The sequence below is a fragment of the Anopheles maculipalpis genome, chromosome 3RL (assembly GCF_943734695.1).
Source record: "Anopheles maculipalpis chromosome 3RL, idAnoMacuDA_375_x, whole genome shotgun sequence".
NCBI classification, from domain to species: Eukaryota; Metazoa; Arthropoda; class Insecta; order Diptera; family Culicidae; genus Anopheles; species Anopheles maculipalpis.
This window is the reverse complement of record NC_064872.1, coordinates 32,524,359-32,546,726: the sequence shown is the minus strand read 5'-3', so window position 1 is coordinate 32,546,726 and position 22,368 is coordinate 32,524,359. Positions and strand designations below refer to the sequence as shown.

General features: G+C 43.6%; 3 protein-coding genes across 10 annotated transcripts in view; 2 read left to right on the top strand and 1 right to left on the bottom strand.

Annotated features, from left to right (window-relative positions):
• The window catches only part of LOC126564205 (sodium/hydrogen exchanger 7), a 714,899-nt gene that overhangs the window by 262,894 nt on the left and 429,637 nt on the right, over positions 1-22,368 (bottom strand). The gene's annotated exons all lie outside the window — the stretch shown is intronic.
• LOC126565483 (PRL-1 phosphatase-like) lies at positions 21,433-22,277 on the top strand. Its single transcript, XM_050222663.1, has 4 exons — positions 21,433-21,570; positions 21,659-21,825; positions 21,933-22,064; positions 22,146-22,277. Exons 1-4 carry the CDS (start codon positions 21,448-21,450, stop codon positions 22,255-22,257), a joined length of 534 nt encoding a protein of 177 aa, XP_050078620.1. The 5' UTR covers positions 21,433-21,447; the 3' UTR covers positions 22,258-22,277.
• LOC126560567 (PRL-1 phosphatase-like) lies at positions 21,463-22,257 on the top strand. The gene is made up of 4 exons (XM_050216524.1): positions 21,463-21,570; positions 21,659-21,825; positions 21,933-22,064; positions 22,146-22,257. Exons 1-4 carry the CDS (start codon positions 21,463-21,465, stop codon positions 22,255-22,257), a joined length of 519 nt encoding a protein of 172 aa, XP_050072481.1.

Sequence of the window (22,368 nt, the reverse complement as noted above, 5' to 3'; positions counted from 1 at the left end):
CAGCATAAAATGTGGCAACAGTTTTCCAGTGTCCTTGGTTGGGGAAAGTTGTCACATCCTGTGGGAATGTGTGTGTATTGTGAGCAATCTATTTTGGTCAACAATAGTGTGCTAAAAAGGCTTAGCTGTTAAGTATTTTGTTTGTATAACATCATTACATCGTAAAAGTGAAGTTTAATGCGCAAAATCATTAGTTTCGCATTTTGCGATTTATTTGCCGCAAGGCAAAATATTTTCGTTTCACCAACAAACAGTGTTATGACTAACATTTACGAATAGCGTTCATACCCATTGCGACGCTCGAGACACAGCACTGTAACCTAATTTTCCCTCGACCAATGTCAATGCTATTTCCTGTTCAAATCTGTAGCGTTCCTTGCGTTTCCCTGGTGTTGTTCCTGGCGTAAAAAAATCGCACTATAAATTTTTTTGCATACCTCCCATGAGGTGTGCCCTTGGACGAGAAATCTCGTTTTTACACGGCATGAGCGAATGATAAAATTAAATAATCGTTGTGGTCTATTTTTGCTTCAAACAAACAAACGCCGATTGTTTCTTTTTTGTTTGTGTTCTGTGGCAATGCATAAATTTGTGGCACTCTCCTGCCGAGAGATCCACCGTGGTTGGTTTCTCGTGAATGAATTTTTAGATTTTTCATCCGCTCTGCCACAGTCCTTCATCTAGGTCACTAATAGATAAACCCATTACTAAGGTAAATGAGTTGAACAAGACCGAAGCGTGGCTCTCCGTTTCAATTTAAAATAATTTGCAACGCTTATAATGTTGCTCTGGTGCTCTGGTACATAACTTGCGATGTCCTATTTGCTACCTTGAAAGAGAAATTTCAACGTTCAACGCAACAATATTTACCATAACACGTGTTGTAAACATCGCAGCGATGGTTGTGTATATTGTGCGACACCTTCGAAGTGCAAATTGGTGTCGCGTCGCAAAGCAATTAGAGGTATCAGATAAACATCTGCTAGTGCATCTAAACCAGCTGCTGATAGTGTAAATTTCAATTCGTTTCCAAAAGGTTCTTTTTATTTGTACCATTTTTTTGCGACACAAAAACCCGGCCACAACTTTAGGGCGGGCTTTCACAGCGCATCATTATGTCGCAGTATCCATTTCTATTTCGTCTTATGATCGACTGATCTATATATACTGACAGCACACGCCAATATTTGCGGATGGTGGCGACCTCCAGGTGACGGTGAGCACAGCTCCCCCGGCCTGATCCCGGCCTGAGGGTAGCGCGTGTCCCGAGTGTCGCGGGACACGAAATGCAACCGTGTGTCCCACGCCTCGTCTGTTGCACGAGCCGCACGCGAGCCCCGGGAGTCGATTGATTTATTTTAAGGGTCGCCGTTAAGTTCCGCCAGGAACCAGCCAAAGGTTAGAGTGTCTGTCAGCAGTGGGTTCTATTTTTTGCACACGTTTTGCGGGTTGGATCGATTGAACCGCCGCTGTTCAGTGTTCGATGGGACAAGACCAGTGAGCGCTAGAGCGACGTAGTTCAATGTCAATTGCAATCTTTGCGGTACTGTAACGGCATACAAGCTTTTACAGGTTTTAAAACCACTGTTTAATGGCCACTAATTGAGCACGTAAATAGTGTCGAGAATCGTTAGCATCTTTCACATATAGGATAAAATAGTATGGCAGTGTAACAATAATATTATCCAACATCGGGCATCATTTAAACACTTATGCTTAAACTTAACATCAGCATGTTGATTAAAACGAACTACGCTACATCCTTTTATCACTTTGTCTCAAATTAGATGCATTATACAACTGCCTACGGGGAATCGTTCGTTAGATGCAGTCCGTCTTGGTAAACGAGGCAAGCCGCATGACCGAGTCGTGTGAGTGTATGCATATCCTGCATATAATAATCACGTTGAATTTCCTGACGTTTGGTTTTGCTTTGGTTTTTTTTTTTTTTTGCTGTTGCTGTTGCGCCTGTAGAGTTGCTACGTAAAAATGGAAGCTCGTGTCCGCGACCTTTACATTGTACCGACAAGGGCATGGACATTGGTTTGTCGGTTGTTAGGGAGTAGAGAAAGGTGGGGGAGGGTGGCACGTTGCACACCTGCAGCTTTTTTGCAGTTATTACGTACATCACTGTGGGTGGTGTTTTACATCATGTTCGCAGGTTAGAAGCAGGTTTTAAGCGCATAAGAGCTATGACTGAAACGATCTACCAATGTGTATGGTATGGATAGTAGTGATGGGAATGTTCCCTTTTTGCTCGGAACAGAATGGAACGATCCTGGTAGCTTCTTTGAAACCTTTCCCCAAGGGGTTTGTCTACGAGTTTTCGTCTACCCAACAATATCGTGGATCAAGGGTTCCTTCCTTCCTTGGTGAGGACCGCAAGTTCCACAAAAATACATTTTTTTCATCTGATTGCTTTCTCTTGGCTTAACGACCCACTAGATCACGCTGGCTATCGAATGGCTTGCTACCAAACTTGCTGATGGCACTGAGTTGGGTAGTCAATCCTCACTACAGGGGAACAGCGGCATATTGACCATGTCCAAGTTTGTGGAGCAGCGCGCATGTAGCAAATTTTATTTGTGCAATGAAATAAACGCTGCGGAAACATTGCGGATATTACAAAAAGCCTTCGGGGAAGACACTATGCTGAAGAAAAATGTGTACAAGAGGTACACTGATTTCAAGAAGGTCGAAGACGAGAACCGTCCGGGGAGACCATCCACCTCGACCGACGACGCCCACGTCGTCCAAATCAAGGATTTGGTGGTCAACAATCGTCGGTTGACTATACGAGACCTTTCGGAACCTTCCACCCGGTGAAAGCGTCCGGATTTGTGGAAAAACAACAGCATTTTGAGGGAGTTTTTCGCAACAACCGGCACCCATATTGTTCCGCAACCGCCATATTCGCCAGATTTGGCACCGACTTCTGGCTGTTCAACGGCCGCTTCGGGAACACTGTTTTGCCACTATGGAGGAGATAGAAGCCGCAGCGACGGTGGAACTAAAGGTCATCCCAGCATCTGCGTTTTACACCTGCTTCGAGGGATGGAAGAAGAGGTGGAAAAGGTGCATTGCATCGGCAAAGTCGCTTTATTTTTCGGACACAGTAGTAGATGCAAAAACCGTATTTTCTGATCTTATTTGAACATCTAGGTTCGATCGTTCCATTGACGGAACGGAACGAACCTAATGGGTCCGAAACGAATTTCGCATCACTAGTAGATAGGAACAGATAATAGTGGCGATTATAGGTTAGAGCTGGGCCTAGGAAATCTTGTAGTTGAGTTGCAAACTGGTTTAGTCTCAACTGGATCGTATTCTAACGTTTTTGTTTGCAACGACTCGTGTATGCTTCCTACTCACATAGACAGAAATAATCATTTACTAAGCAGACTTGAAGGTTCAAAGTCCGTCAAACATCTACGACAACGTTCAGCGTCTTGTTACTGTTGTTTTGACGGACAAACCCTTGATGATGTGATGTGGTTCAGTCAGTGGTAATCCGATCCGCGCCTACAACTTTATGACCACGTTTGCAGTATTTTCTGTGCATCTATGCAGACATGCGTCATCCAATCCGTAACGCTTGCAGTTATTGAAGTTCCCGTCGACGGGATTCTCATTTTCCATCGAGAGCAGCAACTGTGGTAACTGCAAGTTAATGTGCAGCTCAGGAACTGTGTGTTTTGTTTACAGTGATTTTATTGCTACGCCACTTTTGTTTTGCTTTGCCACACTGTCGACGTCTGAATAGGTTTTTTTTTCTTCTGCTAAGTTTAAATTTAAACAATTATCACTTTGCTATGTCGACCACACCGACCGACGCACCGTTGCTCGTTGCTGGTTTGTCTCATACGGTCCAAATATTGCAAGGTTTCGCGATAAACGCGTGTAAATTCTTGCCCACTACCACCGTGTAACGTATCCACCTGATCTCTGGGGTTCGGTTTTGTTTACTAACATGTACGGCGCTATGCGCAACCCAAGTCATGTGATGATCAGGGAGCGCATTATTGCTGTTTATCTGTATCTACGGGGACTGACTGCGACACCGCTCGGTGCCTATCGGTGCCTTTATGACGATGAAGACATCCGTCCAATATTGTGGTACGTTTTCTTGTGTGCTAAAATGCACGTTCGTTTGCTCTGTTTGAGGAACAGGAATCATCATAAAGGATGTGTCATTTAATTGTAAAAAAAAGTACTCTAGTGCTAGTGCAATAAAGAAATGAAACATTTTCCCACAATATGGGTAGTTTTCATCACATTGACAGCAATTAAAATTATCTACACTCTAACGCATGCTGCTCTGTAGTCAGATTGGTCATGATACCAACCAAGTTGTGTACTTGAGCTTCAAAATGATGTCGCATCCTGGGTTGCGTGACCGACATATCCTCTAATCAATCAGCGCGGTTGACGTTGAAACACATCTCGGAAAGGCTACAAAAGTTGGCAAATGGAAGAAATGTGGGACACAAAAACATATTCTACTGATGCTGTCCTAGAGTGATGAAATGCATCAGGAACGTTCATCCATCGAGGACATATTGAGATGCTGATAAAGTGACAATTTTTAGGCGGTGATTCCAGTGCTTCTGAAATTTGGAGTCTTTGCAGATTCTAGTTGTCACACAATTATTGTATTCTTGATTAGAAAAATAAAGAAATTGCTTGACATTTGCTCTGAAAATATATTTTATTATTAGGTGCGCAAACAAATAACCGTTTTTTTCATAAGTTTATTTTTACTCGTGGCATTTTTTTGTTAGTAGAAATTGGGCCAATCAAAGTATTGGCCATTATTATTTATTACATTCTTCCACCTTTCGGGTAAATCGTGGATTCCTTTTCGGAAAAATGATACGTTTTTCGACGCAATCCAGGTATCCAACCAATTCTGGATCCGTTCATATGAGGAGAACTGCTGGTCAGCCAATCCATGTGCCATGGATCGGAACAGATGTAAATCCGATGGTGCCAGATCCGGCGAATACGGTGGGTGCTGTAAAACATCCCATTTCAGGGTATTAAGGTAGTTTTTCACAGGTGGGGCAACATGGGGCCGAGCATTGTCATGCAGCTGAATAACTTTGTCGTGGCATGATGAATATTCTGGCCGCTTTTCACGCAGTGCTCCGCTGAAACTCATCAATTGTTTCCGGTAGCGTACACCAGTGATTGTTTCTCCCGGTTTCAGAGGTTCGTAGTAGATGACGCAGAGCTGGTCCCACCAAATACTCAGCATAACTTTCGAGCTATGGATGTTCGACCGAGCTGATGATGCTGGGGTATGACAGGGGGATCACGATGATTTTTTGTGCTTAGGATTGCTGTACAAAATTCACTTCTCGTCTCCCGTCACGATTCTGTGCAGGAACTTCTTTCTGTTGTGCCGGACCAGCAATTCACACAGGAAGAGACAATGTCCCGCATCTTCAACTCGTGTGGTATCCATTTGCCCTTCTTCTGTATCATGTCTAACGCGTTTAGCCGTGTTGATATGGCCTGACGAGTTACCCCAAGCACGGTTGCAAGCTCTTCTTGCGTTTGGCAGCGATTTTCCTCCAGTAAAGCCGTCAATTATTTGTCGGCAAACGTTTTGGGCCTACCTTCACGTTGAGCATCCTCGACGGCACCGCTTCGAAAGCGTCGAAGCCAATCCCGACACCTTGTTTCGCTCGATTCTCGATGCGCTTCGGCTGACGTTTTCTTCGCTCGAAACGAAAACAGCAACACCTCCCGCATACGGCGCTTATCCGGCTCAAAATCAGACATTTTCAAAAACTAACAACTTTTACTCGCATGAAATAATCACTAGTCAGTTTACACGATTATGATGTTTGTAAACGTCAAAATCGCGCCACAGTCCACGGTCCACGCCACATCGATTTCAAAACGGCCGTTATTTATTTGCGGACCTAATACAACATTTTTGCATCGTACAGCGTTTATCCCTCGTAAACCCTCGGCAAAATACCCAAGAAAAACTGTAACACACATTTTTGGCCTGTGATCTTTTTGGCAAGACAGCAACGCGTTAGCAGCTTCTTTTGATTTACATCCCCGGGTCCAGAGCACCAAGAATGCATCGCCGGAAAGTGATGCAGCAAAAAAAAAAAAAAACGCAAGAGCAATCAACCGTTGATGTTTTCCCGTCATTAGCGGGAACGGACGGCGATGGGACACATTGCGTTCGTTGTTTTGGGTTGTGTTGTTGCTTTCAACTTCACTCTCGAACCCCCTCCCCGGGTACCGATGATTGACGAAATGGGAATCGAACTGATGTCGGATTCTCAACCCCCGAATGAACCATCCCGAATGAACCATATGGCAAACGTTTCGCTCTACCACACCAACAAGACATGTGATCATCCGCCATCCCGGGGGTGGGGATGCTTCGACGGGTGCTTTTAGAGTGCTGCTGTGCTGTAGCACACGTCATTGGGAACGTTCTCGATCGTGGAACATGTTCGAACGGAATGACAGTCGAACGTCGCACTGAACCGTGATAAAGGCGGAATGTGTGTACGTGTGTGGTGTGCTCCATGGATTTTTTGAGTGCACATCCGCTGCTATCTGTCTTGCAGCATTGGTAACGTTCTTTCTAGGCGAGAGAGAGAGAGAGAGTTTGCAGGTTGATAGGAAAATGGTTTCCTGTCACCGTTCGCTGATAACGTTGATACAACCCTCCTAGCACAAGCGTACTCCACATTCCAGTACTATCGATTGGCGTTTGTGTGACAAACACAAACGTTTGTTGGGACCTTCTTGACGGGGGGATAGAGGAGCGTCGCCAGTTGATACACACCCGGATTCCTAACCGCATTGCGTTACGACCGTGAAACTTGATCGGTTTTCTTCTGTTGGTTGTTAGATACAGGTGTATAGTACTTGGTACGTTTATTCAAAAAGCTTCAGCTCCAACAAATACTGCGTTTGTTTTGACATCAAAAAGATGGAAATTTATGTTGAGCGTGTTCGGGACCCATCCATGCTTAGCGCTCGAAAGCGACTAGGTGCTAATGAGCGCCTAGCCTCCGTCTTTATACGCGCCGAGCAAATCGTTGTATCGCTTACACAAACACTCATCCACACTACGAACCAGGGGCATCCACTCGAAACCGGCGCGCTAAACAAATACGGGCGCATACACGCGATCAATCCTCCCAAGCCCCATTATCGCACACGCATCAACCCGGATTCGCGTTCAAGGCTCGCATCAGTGTGTGTGTTTCGCATCCGCATGGCGCTCTTGACATCGCGATCCACGTTTCGCGCCTGCTCTACCGGAAAGTAAAACCCCGTATAATCGCCGAATCGGTGGTGGAAACTTGGTTATGTGCGTGGAGGAACTGCTTGACTGTGTTGAAGTGTACGGTCGGTCGGACCGTTACAATCATTAGCTGAGCAGTGCGATTCTCCCACGCGCGCGCTTAGACTTGAACGAGCAGGTTTCGTCAAGCACACTGTCAGTCATCGCCATAGGTTCCGAGTGGTTGAAAGCAACGATTTCGCGCCCGTACTTGATCAATCGAAGATCAGACGGCAGGAAATTACAACTGATAAGCATCAGAAGTGAAGTGCTGCAGTAAGCCGAGCGTAGTTCAATGTGGACTGATCGTACTAGACGAGTTCTTGTGAATTTTGGGCTAGATTAGACGAGGTTTTCTAGTGAGGAATCGGGGAAATCCCGTGCCCCACTCTTGTGAGCCCTGTGCTTAGTGATGTGTTAAAGTAGTCTGTCGAAAGATCGAAAGAGTGCTGATGATTCGTACAGCAGTCGTGTGTCGTGTAATAATGTTAACCAAGACGAAGAATAAACGATTGAATGTCAGTCGCCTGTGTCATACGCTTGTGTGAATATGCTTTTGGAAGTTGATTGTTGCGTGTGAGAGCAAAACTCTCAAGCGAAATCTTCTGGTGCCTATTTCTATATTTTCACGATCCTCCTCAACGTCCCAAAGGGTCAGGAGGAGGAAGAGGAGGAGAAGAACCCAAAAGGAATAATTTAACCGTGAGATAAACATTTGCCAAACGGCAAGAGAAGAAACGAAACAAACCACCATCATCAGCGGGTAGCTTCGCTTCCTTTACATGATTGACAGTAAGGGGCACTGTCCCAACGGCACCACCATCGTCATCATTGGTCGCGTCGCACTAGCGCGGCGACCACAGTGGAAGAAGCAGAATTTGCACTCGGCAGTGAAGATTGTTGTTGCCGTTGTTCGGCTCGGTGGCGAGTGGAAAGGTTGCTGCCCAAACGGTGTCCTTCCGCCGCGGGATCAGGACGCAACCATTCGACGGCGGACTGTCTGCGCACAGGAAGCATTCTTCAAGGAGAGCGTTACATGAACCACCCGGCTCGCGGTGTGCTTGGTGTCGCGGTGTGATCCTTTGCCGAGCTGTTGCAATTGTGTGTGTGGTGTTTGTTTGATTGAAGACTTTGTAAGAGCCTAAGCAAGTTTGCTCAATCGTTGTACCGGTACTGGTGAAGGAGACTAGTTGGTGAAATTTAATAGGACACCACCGAGGGACGTTGTGTTGAACGATCATTCCCCGTGTGTGCCACAGTGTGTTGTTATCCACCGTAAGTCTTTAACGCGGCGTTTTCTATATCCAAAGTTTTTTTGTTGTTGTTGTTCTCGTTGCCTTTTTATTGGCCTTTATCTTGCTTTGCCGGGTACACCTGCGCAATGCGAATATTTACACAATCTCTGTACTTAAAGCCCTCCTTGTTATATCGACGACAATGGCGCCCCTGGCCTGAGGGTTTGGGTGGTGGGGTGATGGGTAGATAGGTATGTGTGCTGTTACTCATCACCTTCAGGGTTTTTGTTGTATTTAATTTCGTTTTATCATCACAACGAACAACAACACCTTGGCGTGGTGGGGTTAATTTTGTCATATTGCGGCTGTGCCTTAGGCGAGTTATCTTGTGTCTCTCCTGTGAGAGGTTCTTTTTCATCGTTCTTTTTCCAAGTCGCCGCCCTAAATGGCATCATCTATTAGCATAGGGCTGTGATTTGAAGTTTTTTTTATCGCACCTTTTGCGTGTGAAATCTATCAAGCAGCAGGTCGGCAGGGGGAGGAGATAATGTTGTCTGTCCGCGAGCCTATTTCTATCCGATAAGGGCATTACAAAAACAACTGGGAAATCGTTCTGTTGTGTTGCGTGTGAATTACGTTGCCATTTTATGTGCGGGTGTGCGGATCTATATCGTCTAAAGCTCTCAACTTTGTCTGACAGCAGTCGCAACAAAGCGTCATTCAGAAAACAAAGTTCGTAAATATCGGCTAAACAAGATCGCAGCAAGATCGCAGCACGACAAAACCAAAACAAATCGGCGCTCGGCTTTCCCTGGACACCTAGGGGTTTTTTTTTTTTTTGGTTTTGTTCGCTCCCCTTTTTTGCTGGTTCCGTGTTTCGCTAGCGATCTATTTTCAATGTTTCGCATCACCACTCGCGGGCCGAACTGTCGCGCGCTTGAAGACGGCTGGCTACAACGCACAAGCGCAAAGTACTGAACCGCCGACATGGCGATCCTGTGCGCGAAACCCAACGTCTACTCGGCATCACGTTTCAGGGAGAGAATGAGAACGAACGTCCGTCGCACCCGCCGCAAATCATCGCGGGTGGATCGCCTATCACACGTAAAGGTGACCTAGTAATATTAACCGCTGGTTGAGCGGGCCTCTCTGACCTGCCCGCAGCCACCCAACAAACACCGTCATTACCACGGGATATGGGTCTGGCGCGTTGTCGAAGGAAGTGTAGGGAACAAAAAAGTGGAAAACAACTCCCCCGTTGTAGCTGTGTGATTTGCAGTTTGCAGCTTAACGCGCGGGCGGATCGATCACTCCTCGTTTTGGTGTGCAGCAAACGGTCGTTGTGTGTAGTATACAAGGTACATTGACACTAGGGAATTGCACCCAGCACCACCGTCCTGTTGTCACCCAGCCGTGTGTGGCCACCGAAATGCGATGATCGGTCGTGTAACAGCTGAGGGCTATATTTATTTGCCAAACCGAAACCACAGCTCCCACCCGTGACTGAAGTGCTTGTGTATGGCAGTGTGCGGTTTTGTTGCCGGTTGTGTGTTGTGCTCAGTCTAGGCTCGGGAGATGCGCAATAGTAACGTAATTGATGCTGAATGATTTGAATTACTGCAGCACCATTGAACGCGATCGTGCAGTTGATGCAGATGCAGAGAACTATTTACTATTGCTGTGTGATGGATTATGGACGAGGCGATCATTTGTCTTTAGCTTCTACTGCCTTTGAGGGTTTTGTAGGCAATTTTTCACACTGAGCTTGTTTTAAACTGTGAATTGAACTTGATGGTATTGCACGTTGGTTGATTACGGCTTACAGGAATATGAACATCAATTACCGCTCTTCTCAACAACCAGCGATCGTTCAAAGTATAAATTTGTAGCTTGCGAAGGATATTTGGATTAAGCTGATTAATTTTGCGCGTCGTCCTTGCGATCTATTGAGATCATATTTCTGGTTTCATTTAATATTTTTTATCCGTAGTCTGTATCCAAACCGTCATCCGTCCTGAATCTTAAGCTCTTCTGCTTGGGATAGCCGGCCTTCTAATGGCTTACTGGACTTGCTGATAGAGGGGCGGTATAGGCGACATGGATATAGGATCTTTAAACAGAATTCAAAATCTCATCCGAACCGTCTCCCCGTAGTGAGGACTGACTATCCAATAATGTAGTATCGGCAATTATAGTAAGCCACTCGATGGCCGACATGACCTAGAAGGTTGTTACGCCAAGAAGAAGAAGTCTTGCTGATACCTCATGGTTGGATAGTCAGTCCTAACTACTGAAAAACGGACCGGATGGGCATTGAACCCCGGTCCTGTCGTGTGAAGATCGGCGTTGCTGTCGTCTCAGCATACCTAGCTCAGATAACTTCCTTATTTATCATGCGGTAGAACCGCTATGTGTTCTTGCTGGAGAAGTCCTTGGAACTCTACTAAGGATCGTTTCTACTTCTTCATGTAAATTCTATTTGAAACTGCAATAACGACTCCTCTGTCGATTTCTGACAGATATTACAGTATACAATGATTTCTTTGATTTATAGTGCAAGGGTTCCTCAACTTACTGAGCATTTCTTCTTCTTCTTAGCTTAACGACCTTTTTGGGTTGCGTTGGGCATCGGATGGTTCATTAGATTTGCTGATATCACGTAGTTGGATAGCCAGTCCTCGCTACAGGGGAAAAATCCGGATAGGCATTTAACCCCGGTCCTGTCGTGGTGAAGATCGGCGTCGTCTCAGCATACCTAGCTCATAGAATTCCCTTATTTATCAAGCTGTAGAATCGCCCTGTTATCTGCTGGAGAAGTCCTTGAAACTCTTCTGCTTAGGGTCGTTTCAATGTCTTCATGCAATTCTTATTCGAAACTGCCATCACGACTCCTCTGTTGATTCCCGTTGCGCAAAAGGCCTTTAGCGGCTGGATATGACAGTATAGGATAATGTATGTCTTAGCTTAGATCTTCTCCATGCGGCAAATCTTGGATAAGATGGCTGAACAACAGTTGAACACATACCATCTCTTCATAGATTTCAATGCCGCATATGATAGCATAGCCAGGGTAAAACTATACGAGGCCATGTTCGAGGCCATGGGCTCTTTTGGCCAAACTGATCAGGCTTGTTAGAATGACCATGACCAACATCACATGCCAGGTGAAGGTGGATGGAAAACTCTCAGGGTACTTTGCCACCACCAAAGGTCTGCCTGGGAGATGGGCTCGCCTGTCTCCTATTCAACTTGGCGCTAGTAAGGGCTATCCGTGACTCGGAGATGGAAACTTCGGGAACCATCTTGTATAAGTCAACCCAGATCCTGGCATACGCTGATGATATAGACATCATTGGGCTGCGGCTCTCCCAGGTAACAGAGGCCTACCAAAGGATCGAGCAGGCGACAGAAAACCTCGTGTTGCAGATTAACGAGGCAAAGAACAAATTGATGGTGGTCCCATCAGCGGACCTGCTAAGAAATCGGGAACTACGTAGGGATGTACGGATAGGTGACCGCAAATTTGAAGTCGTCCAAAACTTCACCTATCTTGGGTCAAAGCCGAAAACAATATAGAGACGGAGTTGCGCGCTAGGATGCAGGCTGCCAGCCGGTCATTCTACAGCCTTAGGAAACATCTCATCTCCTGATAACTGAACTAACTGAACTGTCTTACTAGTTTCACAATAATATTTTTATTAAGCTTTTGACACCGGGTAATGAACTCGCCAAGGGGAGGTCCTAGTCAGGAAATCTAGTCAGCTGGCCTGTACGAAAGATTTCACTTTTTTGTTAGAAGCCAAAATGTTTTTGAAGTAAAACATCAAATTATTCAAATAAAAGAAGAACAATATTGTGATTTATTAAGTGTTTCGTTTCTATTTGATTACATTCTTCACTAGTGTAGGATTTTCAGTGATCGTGATCGGGAACGAACTTGTGATAATTGCGCTTTGGCGTCAGTGATCTTGTGCTGTTGGTTACTGTTTTATTTATTTTTTTGGTTCACATAATTCATTACAATAGTTCAAGGTTCAATTCATTTTTTAACTGATGATTGAAAATGGCTCTAGATTTACTATAAAATTCAAATACTCATAACCATAATGATTTCAGGCTAGACAGGCTAGACGAATAATAAATTCGGATTTCTTAACGAAATTTATGCAAAAGTTAATTTTAAATTCTAACAGGTGGGAATTTAGCTACATGAATAGGAAATTCAAATAATAATCCCCCACGTTCTCATTTAACGAGTCTCACCATAATTCTGCATTGGTTTTATTCATTTAAAATTTTAAATTAGTTTTAAATTGGAGCAGTTTTGAGCTCGCACTTTTCTATCTGCCCCAACGAATGGTGGCGGTGTGGGCAAAGAGCCTTCCGGACACCACGCAAACGGGCAAGCACTAACCACTATTGTGACGACGATCTTTCCGCGGGATGATTCACCATCACCCGTAATCGCTGTCGCCGTTTTGCTTTATGGGCTCATCTCCCGTTTTGCGATATCACGCACGCCCTGTACTTTGTACGTTTCTGAGGATGCTTTTTTATAGCAATCCTGTTCCGAACGCCGCGGCTCGACTTTGTAGTGACTGCGAAGAAACACGACACTAACTTGTTACACTCAAACTCTGAGGGGATGGATAGAGTGATGATGGCAGTTAACTTTATGACCTGGGGCAGATACAAATACTACCACCATTATCCCCGTGCTCTGCTTTAGCTGCTTTAGTTGTGATTACATGGTGCGTCCATCTTTTCTACCCGCCACTGCTAGTTGACTATTTTCTTCACGCCAACGCGACGTGTGCAATTGCAGATGAGAGTGAGCGATAAAAGGCAGAGCGGATGCAAATATTGCACCGAGCAAGAAGAGGCACAGTGTGAGTTGATTTCGATTTCGTGAGGTTTTTCAGTGTGAGAGCGTCAGGAAGTTGATGCTGTGCGTGTGGGTTTTTCGGTTGGTTATTGCCAACATGCCAAATTGTCCAATGACGTCATATCAATGGGGCGAAACATTGTTGCAGATGTAGAGTATCAGGGAAAATTGCAAACATGGTCTCACTCTTGCCGACGCTTTTATTCTTGCCGACGCTGCTGGGGGATGTATCGTGAAGGATTAGAACTGATAGAAAAAACAGAGATACAAAATTGAATTTTAACGTCAGATTTGATTTTTGCATCAATTCCTAATCGACTTATCAGAAGTTTATGATGGCAACAACATATTAAACTGTGTAAATACATCTTCAAGTTATGCTTTATGAGAATAAAAATCGCTACATAAACTATGTTTGATATCAGATATTCAATGCCATAGCAATTTCTTAGGAAGCAATCTGTTCAATTGACATTGCTTTAGAATTCTCCGGAATTTAGATAACAAAATTCCATCCACCCTTCTCCTCGTTCGCCATTGATCTCGATTCGAACTGCTGGCACACCCACGTTTGCACGCAGCTGTAAGAATTCCTCCACTCTTGGGTTCGGTGCATTTGTAATTGACTTCCCGAGGGAGCAGGCCTCGCAGCGGGGCCTCCCCTCAAACCATTTTTCAATTTGAATCCGTGACATTGTCCAGCGCGCGCGCCATTGCGAGAGATACGATGGAGTTGCCGCCGTATATGGCGTCAATAGGAGGGTGTTGTTAGTTGCGTATGCACCACTCTGTTTTACGATTTGCGTCACAGTCGATGGGGGGACAAAATGAATCCCATGCTCTTCCCTCTTCCGAAAACCTTCCCTTTCGTTTCTACCTTCCTGAAAGAACCCTTTGGCGGGTATGCTTTATTGTTGTTCGAAATATACAAAATACAAACCTTCCTTGCGCAAATTTTCGCTTTAAAATAAACGATCCACTGGCGATCGGTTATGTTAGTCATCGTTGACAGCAGTAAGACGCTTCGGTGGAATTGTTGTTTTGCATTTAGTACACACATACACGAAGTCTTTGCGTTCAATGGCGCGGTTCTGGAAGCATTATCGTGAGAGAATGATTAGAAACAACGTGCAAAACAACTTTTTCTTCCACTGCTATATCAACCTTTACCCGGCTCACTCAAGCTCTCCTTTGCGTTGGAGCCACCTTGGCGGACCCCAATGGGAGAGGGTGGTTTGTTCGATAATTAAAACGGGGCCAGTGCGACGACAATGATCATGTATGTTTGTAACAATTACGTGCCACGAACGGGCAACAAACAAATTGGTGGAGCATTCATATGAAAGTTTTATTCTCTGCAGGAGGTGTCGTTCCAGTGGTCCGGAAACAGCGGTGCCGGTCTTAACACGACAGGATCGATTTTCAAATCCCATCCAGATCTTTCGTTAGTGGCAAAGGACAATGACTATCAAACTAATAAGAGGCATTATTTAGCAAGTTTAGAAATAGAAAGCCATTCGATGGCCGGCAGATTTGTATAAGAAAAGTTGAAAAACGTTCTTGGAGCAGTGAGAACGCAATAAGAACCTCGCTAACGTGTCCCATTTGCCTTGCCGTGTGTGTGTGTTTTGGAATGTATAATAATCATGGGTTGGGGGAGGGATAATTCGTTGGGACACCCACCAAGTTCTTCTTGTTTTGGAAGATACACTTCGCTGCCCTTTTTTGTGTGCTCAAGTGGTGTGTGGGGAGTAGTCACTCTCTACATACAACATTTGACGCAAGCACCCCCCTCATATACCTTATACACACATCGATGCACGAACGACGCACATTGTACGTGGTTTGGAGCGGGTATTTGCGCAATCGCTAGTGCAATTCCAGTGCGGAGGAAAATAGAGTGTTAGCTGGAGGTGGCGAGCCTGGGCCACGACGGTTGAGATAAGATAGAATCGTGAAAAGGGAAGGTGCATGTGTGAACACAGCGATGTACACTTTCGGTGTGGTTGAAATCTAAGGCAGATCGCAAATATATGAACTGAGGAACTGTTGAATATATTATTTCATTTTTTAAATGCTATTTGATTGCTCAATCGTCTGGGTTTTGTAGATCAACTTGTACCTAGTAACAACTTGTACCTAGGATTTTGTTCAAGTTGGAGTGGAATCTCTTCAACTTAATGTGAAAATCTTATAGAAAATCTTAATAATTCTGATAGGACTTCAGCAGATAGCAGCAGAAGTAATAAACGTTTCGTTTCGAGCAAGTCCAATGATAGATCCTTGGCCAAATCTTCTTAAACAGTTAAACGCTTTAAGCTTTCGGTTTGCAACCAATCTGCTCACCAAAAATTTTTTATATTTTTCCTAGAGATGTAAGAAAACATTGCCTAACAATATTGGCATTATCTCAAAATGGAACAGAACTTTGGTTTGGTTTGGGTCAGATGGAAATGGTTATGAAAATAGCTTTTTCTTTGTGTTGGGTTGACATTCAAATTTCAGCTTCTGCTGTAGTACATTCGAAAGTTGTCAAAAACATGCTGAATGTTTTAAGTTATCTGATGAGCCACCGGTACAACCATTACGAAATCGTAGAAGTATAATAGACCCAATAAAACAATTAAAATTTTGAGACCTATTTTATCTTATACTACATTACCCTTGAGCCATGAGTGTTACAATCAAATTATTCAAAAGCAAGCGGTAATAACACAATCGTAAAATCAAGAACCAATAATCAAATGAATTTGCAGAAACCAGAAGCAGGTCGTTTAGTTTTTCTGGACCACTGCAGTAGACTCTATAATTCCCGGTTCTTTTTCTACAGAATGCCCCCGTTAGATGATAGCTTTTTCTTCCCAGTTTTGTTTCTTCTATATCTTTTTCTGCCCTTGATTATAAGCACCGATAAGAGAATGTTCAATGGTAATTGGAAATGGTGGTGCATTTTTTCCCAACGCTGTTGAGTGGGGCTACTATCGCCCATACACTGACGCTTGGTTGTGTCAGTAGATCATCAACAGGAAGACGTAAATGGTGCAATACTTGTTTGTTGGATGCATGGGCAGCAAGTGTTGCATCATTCGTTAAATTAGCTTCGGTTCTTGTGAGTTACAGCCGAGCGGCGCCAATGTCAAGTTCAGCGTGAAAGTGTGTATAGGAAATTAAAAATGGTGTTTGAATTTATTTAATGTTCTTTTAATTCTAGAAGGGATACTTTTCGGCTTCTTAGCAGCAAGCAGGGCATTTTTGAGTCCCCAATTTCAATTTCCGATGGCTTGTTCGTTATGAGCACATGGGAAATTTGATTGTCCTTGGCACATTTTCTTTAGAAAGGCGGAATCGAGATCTATCTTGTGTTGCATTTATTTTGGTGTTTTTTTCATGTTTGTTTTTCACCTTGAGGGAATGTTGGAGAGATGCCAACAAATTGTTGAATTATGACATGGTCGTTTATTTGAATTTAAAAATGGGGTTATATGTGTCTCCCTGTGCGGCTAAGTATTTCCGTACGATAAACTGTATAAGAAAATTCGAGCATTTTTTTTTCATCATTTTTACTCATGCAGTTGCCGATGTCTAAGCGGTGTTACTAATGAAAATGTCTTACCTTTCTCCTTTCCCTTTCTTCTCACCCGACAGCTGGTGCGGCTAGTTCCAACCTCTATGGAGTTTCAGCTAGACAGCGCGGAATACTGCCAGGCACAACACAAATAAGCGAAAGGCGCGCTTTTTCCCTGCCACATCACCATTCACAACACCATCGCCGCCTGTACCTCCCAAGAAGGATACCGAACTGGAGAAAGTTGTAGCGTTGATTAGCGCGAAAGAGAAAAAGTGTGCGTGTGCCGGAGAGTGTGTGAGAGAGAGAGAGAGAGCGCGAGCAGGGGGCCAGGAAGCGAACCAGTAGTGGAGATCTTCCAGCGAAAGCAACGGATGGTGACTGCTGCGTAAGGGAGGCGATCTCGCGCAAGACCGTAGACAGAAATCGAGAGCTTTTGAATGAGAAGCCCCGAGCTGGAGCATACATTGGAGAAGAAAGTGTTGCACGTAGTAGCGAAGAGAAGCATCGTCGCCAGGAAGCGCACGGTTTAGTTATTGCCATTGAAGTCGCAAAGCATCATCAAGTGTGAAAAACCCGGACGTACGAAGGTCCCCTTTGGAAGCGATCGAACTTGGTGATAGATAAACGAGCGAAAGAAGACGATCACTGGGACACAAACCATCATCATCATCATCATCATCATCCTGCTCGACGCACCATAATTGCGTAAAAAGGAACGTGAAGGTGTCGTAGTGGATTCGTCATCGTAGTAAACTTGCATCCATCCCGCCATCCATATCCAAAAGCGAAGCGATTTTAATTTTGCTTGCGAAGGAGCAAAGCGTGCAATTCGTGTCCTTTGTTGCACCATCTTTCCAGCAACACATTGCATGCTTTTGTAATTGGTGTGCGCTTGAATAAATCCCATCGTTTCCTGTTGCGCTTCACTAATTTATGCGTGTGGCATTTCGTTGCGTGTTCTACAAGAACGCTGTGCATCGGATATCTTCGACAACTGCAAGCAAAACTCGGCGGCAGAAAACAATATGTAGGTAGCAACTGTTTATCACTGGCGCGCACTCCCGGGAAAGAGGTCTAACGATTTGCTTTCTTTTATTTCTTTTTTTTTCAGATTGAGACTGATTGTAAAATAGATCTATTAAGAATAGTACCCAAAACAAGTATAACCCCCTCAACCCATTATCATCAGCTGTTGCACAGCGCAAAAGCAAACGAAGCAGTGACCGCATAAGGGTGTCCTGCTGTGGCGCGGTAAAAATTGTTTTGTACTCTTCCCCCCCCCCCCCCCCCCCCCTAAGAGCGAGCGATCCTTCCGAAGGTGCTCCAAACAACTAAATCAAAACCAAGTACACGGACACATACACACCAGCCACAATATCCCGACCAAGTGAATAACACTGTAACGAAATCCTAAGATCTTTCTGCTGCTGCTGAAAAGACCCTTATATCCCGTACCCGTTCCAAGGGAAAGAGGGTATTCACAGTTCCACCGAATTTTGGCCGATGTTTAAGAAGAAGGCGCGATATAGTCAAACGAAATAAATAACCGTAGTAGTGTGTTGTGATTCGGAGCAGCCATCTAAGTCCCCGCAATAGAGAGAGCAGGGTTTCAGATGAATATAAGTAAGTTTCGTAACAAACTCTAGCATTAAGTAGTATTTTATTTTAGTTACCGATCAGCTGCGTTCAAGACTTGCTTTTTTGTGATAGGCAGTCCATAATTGTAAAATTTTCAATTTGTTTTGTTGGCTTTTGTGCAACTAATTGAATTTAAACCACTATATACAGTGACGGGCATAATAGCATAACTTTTATGTCCGCTTGTCTAATAAGCTAATTGCGATATTTCTACTTGGTATAACCTTATCAAATTATGGTAGAATGATTATCAATAACTGAACTATCTATAGAATCTTTATTTCGTGCAAAAGATCATCCATGATTGTGTAATCATAGAAAACCTGAAATAAGTTCTTAAAGTTTTTCAACTCAAAAACATCTAACTTTTATTTTGGCACACCTAACCAATCCTAGAGCTGAAAAATGTTAAAAAGGGATATCCAAAATTATAATTAATTTATTATTTGAATTTTTAAATTGATGATTGATTTTGTTTTATCTTCTTATGTGTTTTAACTCAGAATCAAATTCAATAAATATTATAAGAATAATAATAATATTTGAAGCACAATCGAAAAAAGCGATTAATAGTAGTTATCATTAATTATCATATGACAGGAACGTGTTTTCAAAATGTTCAACTTAATTTTACGAAAAAAAAACTAAATAGATTCGCTGAAAATTAGCTTCACAAACTCATTTTAAGCTGATGTACAACAGCAGGTGGTCTTTTTTATTAGTGGTCACTGTATATATTTATTGCATTTAGACAAAGTTGCAGTATACACAATGTATATTACTTTGTTCTTGCGGTTGGCTGCGCGTTTCTTTTGTAAGCTAATCTAGCTGTAAGCCCACAATCGCCCTTTGAGAGCATTCTTTACGCTACCTTAAGCATTCAATCGTTGCGTGTTTCTTATTTCTGTATCAGCAAGTGCTCACTGGCATTGGCAGTCCGACCAAGTGAAAAAAACACACGCACACACATACATCAGCGCAGTACATGAATAAAGCTAGAATGCAAACAATGTTGCGCTCGAGAGCATTTTTACAATTTATTGTTTGCCCGGTCTTAGTGGTTGAGGGTAATTAATATTTGTTTAATCATCCTTGGAGACTGCCGTTTTTTGTTTCCTATCTTTAATGTTCATATAGTTTTTTTTTTGTACAGGTAGATATAATTCTGATATAAACTTCATTTGTTGATGGCGAATCAATGCTGCATCTTGCTTACGATCATAAAATGTTCTGCATTGAATAGTCGATTATAGGTTGAAGTAATAATGCCTCTATGATAGAAATATAAACAAAAAAGTTGAGACGGGCTATTGTGCCGTTCAACGGAATGAGACCGGAAGATGCTTCTGACTTGATAGGAATAATTTCGGATAAATTGAAGACCGGAGGATACCTCTGATTTCAATGAATGGTCTAAGCTGTTGGTTAGAATGTCACTTAATTCAAGATCTTGCTCGCTAATTTATATTATAAAAATACTGATCGATCCGTAGTCAGCACATTGGCGCGTCGCTACGTACAATATTAAAGCGTTTTTTTAATATTTAACATAGATATGTTATTTCATATTGATCTGAATAAATTTGTTAACAGTTATTTCCTTCTCTATTTGCAGATGTTTCGAATGTGAAATACTTTTAGATACGTGTTTCAAGCTTTACTCTCTGAAGGAGGAGGACAGATTGTTCATTTTTATATAAAACTCTACGCATCTCCTACGGAAGATTGCACAGCACTCAGCGCATCTGTTGTTGCCATCATCATCTCGAGAGTCGATCAGGTGCGCACAACAGCGAACAAATCTGATCAGATAAAAGATAAACCGTGTGTGTGTATGTGTGTGTTTGTATGTGTGCTTGTGAGTACAGTAGTAGAGGAAAAGTAAGATAACTTACCGGCCCACCATCCACTCACTCACTCAAGGCAACAAGCAAGAATCCCAGTGTCAGCTTCTACCTTCATCTGCACGGTTATCAGCAAAAATTGGTCGCCGACGAAAAGGTGTGTATTTGCTTGGCAGCATTTGTCGTCGCAGTTAAGCGGCGAGCAAGGAACCGGAAGAGATAAAAAGCATAATTCTAATTCTATTCTACTACCAGGGCGAGAGAATTGGATGCGCGCAGAAGTGGCTGCTAAGTGGCGAACCCTAAACTTGCTGGAAAAAGAATATTAGATTATTATTTCTGTTCGGTCACAAAAATCGCATACGCATCTCGGGAGAAAGCACGACAGTAGAAGACAGTTTGGAAGATAAGATAATACTGCTATACCACCACCACCACCTACACAACAAACTCGTTCGCGTTAAAAGCCTGTAAGTCACGTTCGTGTCGAAATTCGTGCGAGTTTTGGAGACATACCGTTCCATCAGTCGGATCATCGCGAAGAGAATTGTGATAAAGATAATTTTACGTTTGTTTAAGTAAATTCTCCATCTTCATTGGCGCTATTGGAGCGATTTTTGGCCGGCTTTTAAACCCTTCCTTTTTTGTAATTGTAATGAAAATTGTATCCTTTGCTCGGCATCGATAATACTGTGTATTTAAGTCATCAAGAGCGCCCTAGTGCTTGGAACGAAGGGTCAAATCGCCAGAAGTTCTACGATCGTTTTTTTTTTGTCTGTGTAAGCCGTGGTGAGTGCGTCGTGTGATAAAACAAGCAAGACTTTTCGGCGTAGAAGATTGTGCAGAGGACAGTTGTGTGCAAGAAGCCTTACCCAGCAGCCAAACATCAACCACACCGGAGGTTAACTGGATTTGTAGGTTGAGTCGCGTGTGTGAAGGCGAACTTTTTTTTTATGACAACCGTCATCATGCGTCAAAAGGACATCAGACCCGCACCGGCGCGGATCGAGTTTAAGGGAATGAAATTCCTGATCACCGATCGGCCATCGGATGCAAATATTCTTTCGTACATCGCTGTAAGTAGGGGATGGTGATTGAAAAATGACCCTTCTATCACATATTTCGTGTACTAAAACGATCCATGTTACTATTGCTGTCTTATAGGAGCTGAAAAAACATAACGTTTCGATTGTGGTGCGCGTGTGCGAACCAAGCTATAAGATCGAAGAGCTCGCGAACCATGGTATCATTGTGCGCGATCTAGCGTTCGAGGATGGTACGTTCCCGCCGAACGACATCGTATTCGAGTGGTTCGAGATATTGAAACAAAAGTAAGTCACCTATCGTTCAGTACTGTAGCCGGTGGGATGGGTTGGTAGCGTAACCAGTGCCACCGTAATGCTGCGATTCCTCCAATAAATCGAAGCTTTTTGTACAGGTTCCAGGAGGATCCGGAAGCGTGTGTGGCGGTACACTGTGTGGCGGGTCTGGGCCGTGCGCCGGTCCTTGTGGCACTAGCTTTGATTGAACTAGGACTTAAGTATGAGGCAGCTGTAGAATTGATTAGAGAGTAAGTCAATAATTGAGGTTATATTGTGGTTCCGATTTACCTTCCTTTACTAATCTGCCATTTTATGTCTTCTCTTTCCAGTAAACGAAGAGGTGCTATTAATGCCAAACAACTATCATACCTAGAAAAGTATAGGCCCAAGTCACGGTTAAAGCACAAAAATGGCCACAAGAACTCGTGCTGCGTGCAATAAAACTATCAAAATTCCCACCAGTTAAAGTGTTCATTTTAAGCAAGTGACAGCAAGAGACGAAGGTGAACGAGGTAACGAGAAAGGACAGCCGAAAACCGAACCTATTGAGGA